General features: G+C 35.1%; 1 protein-coding gene across 1 annotated transcript; it reads right to left on the reverse strand.

Moving 5' to 3' along the window:
- Window positions 1-2,232: 2,232 nt before the first annotated feature.
- On the reverse strand, window positions 2,233-9,310 carry LOC149943283 (cytochrome P450 4V2-like). Its single transcript, XM_090179607.1, has 9 exons — window positions 9,306-9,310; window positions 9,187-9,260; window positions 8,668-8,737; window positions 8,265-8,388; window positions 8,039-8,194; window positions 4,914-5,093; window positions 4,538-4,604; window positions 3,984-4,154; window positions 2,233-2,451 (listed from the first exon to the last, which is right to left on the reverse strand). Exons 1-9 carry the CDS (start codon window positions 9,308-9,310, stop codon window positions 2,288-2,290), a joined length of 1,011 nt encoding a protein of 336 aa, XP_090035733.1. The 3' UTR covers window positions 2,233-2,287.
- Between the last annotated feature and the right edge of the window lie 1,126 nt (window positions 9,311-10,436).

Genomic DNA, 10,436 nt, shown 5'->3' on the forward strand with positions numbered 1-10,436 from the left:
CTTTGATTCATTCTGAAGATAGAGGAGATTTAAATTACCCCTTTCGAATGTTAATCAAGTTATTGGCTCTAGTAACTGATTTTGTGCAATTTTCCCTTCATTTGTGTCCTCGAGTACAAGTGCTTGAAACCTATGTACCAGAAATATTGTCTTCCTTCAAAAAACCATTGTTGTGTAATGAATGCAACAATGTATTATTGCGTGACAGTAAAGATCTACGACAAATCCTTCTGGAGAAATTTCTGAGAGGTCTCCTAGATAATCAGGCTAAAGACGCATCCGACTGAAAGGAAAAATACAAAAAATTGAAAACTAAACCATTATCAAGAAAGGTCCTTAAAGTTTAAAACGCTGTGATCATTTTGCTGTGATAACCATAAATAAACTGTGATAAGGTACCAGGCGAGGCTAAATGTTCCTCTTTAAACATAATAAATTTGTGGGAAATATTGGAAACTTCAAATAGGGGGGGGGAGAATAAGTAGTACGGTGCTCCGGGTAGAGCGAACACACACACACACACACACATGAGATACATTTGATGTACTACAATTAAAACAATAAAAAATCAATTAACGCATTCAATTGTTAAATAACGTATTATCAGTACCTAATTCGAGAGTAAACGTTACATTTCTGCTCTTCGTTAAAGAAATTTCCGCAAAACCTGCTCTCTACTTAAAATAAAACTTGAAAAAATAGATTTTCTCCTTAGATCAAAATATTTTTAAATTTTATTTCCGTCTAATATTTACGTTCATGAATTGCTTATTTACAAAGAGATAAAGATCATTCTTAATTGGGTGAAATTAGAAATTCCCGAGCCAGCTGTTTACCTGATATCCTTTATCTTTCTTTGCTAGACGTTTTCCACGTGTAATTTTAATTGATTCTTTGTTCTGTCGTTTGACTCGTTTTGCTAGAAATATATTAAGATAAGAAATCGAAATATTCGGCTTTCTCGTGGAACCGTGAATGTAGGGGGCGGCAATTAATGGCACTGCGTGCGCATCAAAGAGTTCTATTGTGCGCGTCAAAAGGTTCTATCGAATGAGACCAACTTGTTTTTTTCCGTCACTCTCCCTTTAAGGGGGTTGGTTGGGGGGCGGAAATTAGCGGCACTGCGTGCGAATCAAAGAGTTCTATCGAATGAGACCAACTTGTTTTTTGGTCACTCTCCCTTGAAGGGGGTTGGCCGGAGAAGGCGGAAATTAAGGGCACTGCGTGCGCGTCAAAGAGTTCTATCGAATGAGACTAACTTGTTTTTTTTTCGGTCACTCTCCCTTTAACGGGGTTGGTCTGAGGGGGCGGAAATTAACGGCACTGCGTGCGCGTCAAAGAGTTCTATCGAATGAGACCAACTTGTTTTTTTTTCGGTCACTCTCCCTTTAACGGGGTTGGTCTGAGGGGGCGGAAATTAACGGCACTGCGTGCGCGTCAAAGAGTTCTATCGAATGAGACCAACTTGTGTTTTTCGCCACTCGAAATCTCCCTTTAAGGGGTTTGGTTGGAGGGGGCGGAAATTAACTGGACCAACTTTACAAACTATAAAAGTGTTCAAGGCTAAAAGTTCAAGCACGAACTACGAAGCGGATGGCGTGGCTCGCTTGATAAAGGAGTCGGTTTTGGAAATTACGCGGCCAGAAATTTGGGTTCGAGTCCCGGTGTCGCCTAAAATATAAATTATTATATAAATTATTTTTCGCAGCTCCATCTACCGTGTCGTCGCTTTCCATGACAAACAAAGAAACAAACAACACTTAGCGACATTCCGTCCAAAGCAATAGTCCCGCTTCGATATATATATATATATATATATATATATATATATATATATATATATATATATATATATATATATCGATGTGGAACTAAAAACGGGAAATTATATTATCTACTAAGAATGAATATCGAGATTTCGTAACATTCCAGATCTGCTGAAACATTGTTGGTTTGAATTTAGAGAGTTTTAAAGAATTTGTATATGAAAATAAACATAGGACGATCGTCGGTTCTAGAATTTCCTTCAAAATGTAAATCAAAGTTAGTTCTGCATATTCTTAATAGTTTTAATGAATTAATAATCAAAACAATGAAAATACTGAACGTAATACAAATGTGAATAAAAAATAATTATTACTAATTTTGATATTTAGATGTTAATTTTTAAAGTTTACATCAATGAAATGTTAGTAAATTGTAAAACACATTATATTTTACATTTGCCAATAGTGTTATAGTTTTGTGGATATTTTAATATTGAAAAGATATTGAAGATGTTATTTTTTTAGGCACAACGGGGTTCCATGTCCAGAAGAATGGGTTTATCCGCTCTCTGCAAGATTGTTGTTTTCGTGAACATGGAATCTTCTCGATCGATGGACTTAAACTTGTAATTTCCCAAAATATGAGCCAAAATAGTCATCATACTCTTGTACGCGAACACCGTTCCTAAAATTATGAATATTAATTAATATTAATTATCTATTTGACCCAAAATACCAGGAGGCCCCGACCAATTTTTGCAATGAAAGCCTGTTGCTCTACACTAAATAAACCGTTGGGCAGTACCGTTGGTATTTGGTGTAGTTGCGTTCAGCGTTGTCCCTTGCGCCCCCAATAAAACACATTGGCCCGTGGTTTGAATTATTGCTTACAATGAGATAAATTTCTTTACATCCTACAAATTGTTTTTACAATATTGAAATGTACCGAGCTTTAACAGTGTTTTTCTTTAAAAAGCAGTAAAGTCGTTTTTATAAAATAAAACAGGTCAGTAAATATTACCAAGGAATTGGTGAATTCTACTGTGTTCTGTAGAAATTACAGGATTACTTCTGTAATCTGTGTAACGGTTTTATTATGTTATGGTCTCAGAAAAACTTTACTGACGAACTGTTGTTTTTTAAACTTAAAATTTGACAGATCAGCTTCTTAAATCTGTGATACACGCAGAGAGAAATATCTTCAGTAAACACTGCAGTGTTTTTCAATAAAATTATTTTTAGTTAAATTCTATTGTAAAACAGATAGGCACACAACATAGTTGTACATTAGTGCTACGGATAGCGGTAGTGTCCGAGGATAGCCCAAGGGAGAAACCGATCTTATGTTGGAATCTCTGCAAGCACAAACCAAAACTGCAAAAATCTAAAACCATATGAAAAACAGTAGAGTGTACATTTGTTTTAAGCACTTAAACACACAGTAAATTTAATAGAACGTTTTCTGTAATTGGGGATAAAGATAAATCAGTTCATTTTACAGTGAATGTATCAAATTTAACGAGCAGAATTACCTGTAATTCTTAATTTAAAATGACGTGTTAACGTTTCGCTACTTCATTTCCAAAACGAGGTACCTCTAATAATTATTTTTCGATAAAATTCTTCTTGTGGTCATTAGGTTAATGTAGAAGATGATTGGGAATTTTTTTAAATTTAAATTTATTATTTGAAATATAGTAAAATTTTGTTTTGAATTTGAGGGTAGGAAAAATTTATAGGTCAATTCTGCCGTTTTTCACCTTCATTAATATTCTAATCAAACTAGTTGAAAGTAGGAGCTAAATGCATAGTTAAACATGTCTTTTGACAAGGATTTATTTCCGAAATGTAACGGCTAGCGTACTTAGGTATAGTAATTTATGTCTACCACTTGTATTTATTTTTTGGTGACAGCGCATGCTTAAATATCAATCAATCCGGTGTTCCTTTCCTTACTACGCGCCCTGACAAAACTTTTCCAGTTGATTTTACATATTGGAAATGCGATCTCCAACGGCTTCGTCTATTATGAACAGTCCCTTATTACTGACGTCCCGTTCTTTCACGGATCATGAAAGAGAAAGCACACGGAATCTAACCCCATACTCGAGGTGGCGTGGTACGTTTGGAAATTAAACCAAAACTAACTCACTTATTTGTTTCGTGGGCTTATGAAACTCTTTTTACGGTAGAAGGTATTTAAGGAAAAATTCTAACCGAAGCAGTTTCTAAGTCCAGAAGAGAAGGGAATGAAGGCGTACGGGTGGATGCCGTCGGATTCGAATCTCTCTGGCAGGAACAAATCGGGGTTCTCGAAGTGCCGTTCGTTCCTATGAATGAATGAAACCAAGACACCCACAGTTGTTCCTTTTGGGATATTCTTTCCATCTGAAAAATTGAGTAAGCATTTAATGTAGTTTCTGAAATGATTGTAAAGCCTTAAATCTTTAAAACGATATCCGTATATTTTTACATTGAATTTTATGATTTTTATGGGTAGATGACATAAGAAATGAAATATACACTTTCATAAAAATGTTGACGTATTTTAAGAAAGCCACCAACAAAAAGAATAAAGAAAACATTTGACTTAATCATGTCAATGCGTACCTTACCAAGTAACACTCATGATTAACAAACAAATTTCGAAAAATGTTGAAAAAACTAACACAATACACACTGTCATTTTTTTTTACAGTTTTTAAACGGATTTATTTTCTATCACTGCCTTAAACAATTAAAGTTAAAAAAAAGTTTATTGAATCTCTTACTTATTTCCAAGTCACTGCTCAGTTCTCTGGCAATAAGAGGCACAGAAGGGAAAAGTCTCATCACCTCCTTCAAAATTATAGAAATATTTATTACGCGTGCTCGTGCGCAAGGACGGACTGGCCACGTGGACAGGTGGGCATAATCCTACGGTTTGCTTTTTTAAGGGGGCCGTGGTTTGTAATTAAAGTCCAATTGATAAGGGGGTTAAGGGGTTGAGTTAGTCAGCCTATATCATCCTCGTTGGCTTGATTAATATAAAAGTAAGGCATCATGGGTACTACGCCCACCTACCTAAAACGTCGCCAGTTCAATTCTACTCGTGGGTTATTGAAATGGAATTTTATCCCCGAAATGCCACGTTTTTAACGAACAAACCTTTATTACGCATTTCAGATATTTTAATTTGGAGATATTTTCCCAGGTGAGACTTTCATTAGAAACATTAAAAGGTCCCAAGACGTCGTCTAATTCTTGCTGAATTTTTTCTTGAACTCTGCGATTGTGGCCGACCAGAAATAGTACCCACTCTATAATGTTTCGGTTTGTGTCGTAGCCCTGTTTATATCAAATAAAATTTCAATAAATAAAATAATTCAATTTTCTCAACAAAATAACAATGGAAACTGTACTAAATGGACAGCCACAGCTTAAGTTTTCTCTAAGTGAAAATGATATCCGTCTAAAAATGGGTCTTCTGATATAATAATAATTATAATATATAATAAACAGCTAGGCTAAAACCCAAGGAACCACCTTAGGCCTAAGTAGCCAAGCGACTTTTGAAGCCATGATTTCAGGTGACCGGGCTACAATGCGTAGGAGGGTGGTGGCAAGCCCTGCATGCCTTGCCATCGAGCTAACAGCTCCCTACACTAACTATTAACGTTACATGGTAATATATACTAGTAATCTAAAGAGAAACCTTAATCCACATAGTTGAAAAGCTAATATTTTTAAGATTGATCGCTCTTATCGACTACCCAGCAAACACAAATCGTCCTTGGGACGTCCCAGCATGGTCCATAGAGCCCAGCTTGGTCCCGTCCAAAATTCGTCCTACGGGACGAATAACGTACGTCCCATTTTAGTCCGCGTAGTACCAATTTCACGACATCCGATATTCAGCCCAATCAACGTCACATGGATCTCCACTATTCGTCCGAAATGTTTCGTCCATCTTTGCTATCTAGAGGCGCGTTTATCAGCAATTAATTTTAATTTGTTTCACCTGTATTTGTATTTGAGCTGATAATGATTAATGAACCACAAAATATTATTTTTATTATGAATATTATTATTTAAATTTACGAGTTTATTTAACGTGAATTAATGAAATTACGTGTTAAATCAAAACTACTTAATTATTTAATTAATTTTATCTGTTCTTAATTTTTATATTTTTTTATATTATTTTTTTCTTAATTTTTATTTCCATTATTTTCATTTGATGAATTATTTCTACAATCACAGCCAATTACTGCGAAAAAGCTGATCTAAGTTGGCCGCGCTAAAGTCCTTTTAAAATATCTGGTAGCCCAGATTGTAGTTTCTTTTGTACGACGCCATTACTCAATAGTTTGGAATCAGTCACCATAAAGTCCATAATGCGTTCTACACAAACGTTAAAGATTATAACATAGTAATCTCTAGTATCGCTGATAATATATCATAAGAGTAAGTATTTTATTAAAAAACTGTTTGATTTTTTTAATGATTTTAATTAGATTTTTTTAATGTGTCTTTTACAGAGGTAGGAAGAAAATATGTTTGATCAAAGTCTATTTTGACTCGTTACCTTTATGGAGTATTCATCTTCACTCTCACTGAATGGTAGACTTATAGCTCAAATGTGTTCCGTGAATAGTTAAGTGAATTTGTATTTCCAAAAGTAAAATTTGCAGTGTATTCTCCGAATGTTAAGGAAGGTTCGCTGTTTTTAAAGTTCATTTTGGACCTGTACATGTTTCAATTTAACTTTTTAAGTTTATTATTCATTACTCTCACTGAACGGTTCGCCTAAAGCTTTATTTTATACTGGGATATTTTATATAGTTAAATTGTACTTCCAAAAGTAAGATTTGGATAGATATTAAAATTAAGCTTCGAGAAACAGTAATTTCTAGAGTACATTTTTCATCCGATAGTCTTAATTTTTTTAAGGAATAGTATTAAATGGCTTAGTTTTATTTTGCTTCTGATTTAAAAATTAATTTTATTGTTTTTTTTTACATTTGTATAAGGAAGGTTATTTAATTTTTTAATAGTTTAGTTCGAAATTTATTTTGTTATATAAAAATTAAATAACTTTATTTGTTTTGTAATTTATATGTTAACTGCTAATACTTGCAGAGTTCGTGTTATTACAATCAAATTGTACACTTGTTGCTGGATTTTTTCCATTATCTTCTATTTTAATGTTTTGAATAAAATTTTAATATCAAGTTTGGCTTTTTAAATTATTTGTTCGGAATACGATATCCAATGAACGTCCTCGTTTCATCCCTATTGAGCCATGATTGAACCAAATTAAAGGCCTAAAGACATCTCTAGGTTTTATAGAAAGACATCCAGGGGACGACCGCCGTAATCGCCGTTGGACGTCCGAAAACTCGTCCCCGGGACGTACTACGGCTATAGACAAACCGGACATTTGGACGTCCTTTAACGTCCAACCGACGTCAACCCCAGATTTTGGGATGTCCTACGGACGAAGGCAAGATCCGAGTGTGACGTCTATCGGATGTCCATAGGACGTGTTTGTGTTTGCTGGGTAGTCGGACATTCAGAAGAAAAAGTTCGGGAATTGTAAATTTTTGAGAAATCCAACTGTATTTTAAAAATATCTACGGGTTTGTAAATTTGTGGGGATTAACTAATTTTTATATTTGATTTGTGGATATTGAACTTGGATTTGAATTTTCGTGTATTTATGGATTTATTTCGAGAAATTAGTGGAGTTCTGAATTTTTAACTTGGTTTTAATGTATTTTGTCGGCAATAGGTACTTGGATGCCTGGGGTAAATAATAGGTCACCTATTTTTTTCAAATATAAAAAAAATAATATCAGCATAGAGGCCTTGGAGAAAAGTAAGGCGTGACGTCATACTGCCAAATACCTATTGGTGCATTTGTGGAAACTTTCAACGGATAAAATTCAGGATTTATTTAAAAAAAATCATTGCGGGATGTTTTCGTGAATTTTTGATTTTTCGGTGAGAATTCGGTATTAATAAGGATTTTCCACGAAATTAAAAATTAGTTATTATTTTTTTTCGTAGAATTTGTAAAGCATGTTGAATAAAATTATAAGGGACACTGGACCATTTTGACAAACTCCAGAGGATCAAAATGCTGTTTTCGTGTAAATCCTCGCCTAGACGTGAAGCGACAAATACAAATTCTTACAAAATTTCCTTCTTCACACTTCCTTCCACGGACGGTAAATTACTAGTTACTAAGGAGGGATTCTTAGAATTCAGAATTTGAATTTTAAACTCACGGCAAATATCACTGTTATCACATCTTGCGTAATTTCTTCAATCGAGTGCCAGTTCTTAGATTTATCAGGATGAGTGTTAATTATCTCCAAAACACTTGGAGCATTGTTTTTCTCCCAACTGGGGTCATCGGAATTTTCAAATTTAAGGCAAAGTTCCTGACAGAAAAAAAAACAGTTGAACAAATGGCCATTTTGATGAAAAACCAAACATAAATTATCCACGTACCTTGGCCAAATCGAAAACCGAAACCAGAAGTCTTTTAAATTCTTTCCCCATTTCAGTCAAGAAAAAAATCGCATCGCAATGTAGCCATGGCATGAACAGTCTGTCTCCCATAATATCAATTAGCCTTTAAATTAACGAATAATGAAAACAAATAGAGAAATAGTTATTGCTTAAAGCTGCAGGTCTTAACCACACTCAGTATTATTTAACATTTATTAATAACCATCTGAAATAGTATAACAACTTGATCTTCTATAATATTTGGAAATTTTCCTTAGCTGCGCAGAAAAACCATTATCTCCTGATTTTATTTATTTTATACGTAATTTAATAATCTCATGTGACCGTGGTCTAATTCATTGTTGCAGTTAAATTAATAATGTTATTAACATAATGAGCTCACCTTTCAACCGCCTCCAAGGTCAGTGCTTTGTTTTCGTCGGTAACTTTGTTATTGAAGCTAAAGCACAGATCTAAATTAGGACAAACCGTAATATTATCAGTCACATATCGTAATTATATCACACTGTTCTTATTATTTGAACAAAGATTTCAAAAAAAATGCGAATCAATAGGTTCCCAGAGGCGGATTAAGCCGATTGGAGGCCCCTGGCGGTAGAAATATCTGGCCCCTTATGGTTTTTGCGTTTACATGTAGAATTGGGAATAATATAAAACATTGCGTTTTTAGCTTTTCTATTGTCGCAGTTTTTAAAAAAGAATTTCTCCAGCTTAGGACCCCTTGGAGATTCGAGGCCCCTGGCTGCCGCCAGGTCGAGGACCACCAGCCACTTAGTCAATCCCTGTAAGTTCCGGGCATTTTAAATTTTTTTAGGAATTAAACGTGAATGAAACGTTTGTTTCTGAGAGCAAAACACGTTTCAAATTTGTGGGTCTATAATGCTGGGTTTGAAAGGCGCACTTCCTTCCAGCCACAGGGCGGCGCTGATGCAAGCATTTTTTGTCGTGTCTTCAACGCAGCGACTCCCCGAATCTCTGGTTGAAGGTCCACAAAACCGTTTCAATTAAGTCACCTCTTGCCTCATTTCATAGTGATATAGGTCTTACCATTGCCTAGGTTAATATAAAAGTTCGTGCACTCGGAAATCTTATTTTATTTGTGGTATTTTAGTTCTTCAATTCTGGCTGCTAGGTTCCACGAGGCAACAATACCCACAAAATATGGCGCTGCAATCTGTTTCATTATATTGGAATATCATTATTTAAGCAGATTAAATTACCAGAATTTAAGAAAGATTTGATAAGATTATAATGAACTTTGAGAGCCACCTCTCGTGAATCACTAAAACGTACCACCCTTGTCGGCAAGCGTGCGTGTGTCTTTTAAATAGCGTATTCAACGGTTTTATTCATAAGTCGCTTTAGTGAAAACGGACATACCTATGATAACGTTGAACGCGTATTTCGTGACGAGATGGCTTATGTCGACTTTGGACGTGTCGTCTAACTTCTTCAGTTCGTTGATCACGCAATTGGCGTGAAACGACAAGTTTTCGTTGTGCGCTTTCATGTTTTTATTTAAAAAGATGTTTCCCATTAATTTCCTTCTTTTGAAGTAAGATTCGTCTCCTCTGCGTGAAAAAGGAAAAAAAGGGAGTTAAGCAATTTCTGTGGACGTTTCTACAGGAACTTCCGAATGGTTTTTAATTGCTGTGTATTAAATTAACTAAACTTAATTAGCAATTACATTGGCTCTAAATTTTGTCATCCTACCGTGGTCTATTTTAATTTTGGTTAGGATAGTTTAAGATAATACTATTTTTAGTTAAGGTAAAGACAGTCAGCTGCTCATTCAAGAGAATCAATTTCCTCAAGGCACAACGAGCCCAACAAAAACTTGTTAAGGTTAACGGTAATAGTAAGTGTAGGGAGCTGTTTGCTCGCGTGGCATGAAGGGCTTGCCACCACCTTCCTACGCATTGTAACCAGGCTACCTGAATTGAAGGCTTTAAAAGTCGCTCAATGACTTAGGCCTAAGGTGGTGCCTTGGCCCTGGGTATTAGCCTAGCTGATTATTAAGTCTGCCTTCCTTCACCGGTAAATTAGATTGACCATACCCGAAATTATTGATACGACCTACCTGGTCAGGAAAATGCTGTTTCCTATTGCCGATCTCATTGGATTGTAGAAATATGCTTTGTCCAAATCATT

The sequence above is a fragment of the Leiobunum rupestre genome, chromosome 6 (assembly GCF_980474605.1).
Source record: "Leiobunum rupestre chromosome 6, qqLeiRupe1.1.hap1, whole genome shotgun sequence".
Classification (NCBI taxonomy): Eukaryota; Metazoa; Arthropoda; class Arachnida; order Opiliones; family Sclerosomatidae; genus Leiobunum; species Leiobunum rupestre.

Coding starts and splice junctions, on each gene's coding strand:
- LOC149943283 (XM_090179607.1), bottom strand. Junction 4,605..4,913: donor ATCTGAAATGCGTAATAAAG/GTTTGTTCGTTA, acceptor ATAATTTTGAAG/GAGGTGATGAGACTTTTCCC. Junction 2,452..3,983: donor TGGACTTAGAAACTGCTTCG/GTTAGAATTTTT, acceptor TCATAATTTTAG/GAACGGTGTTCGCGTACAAG.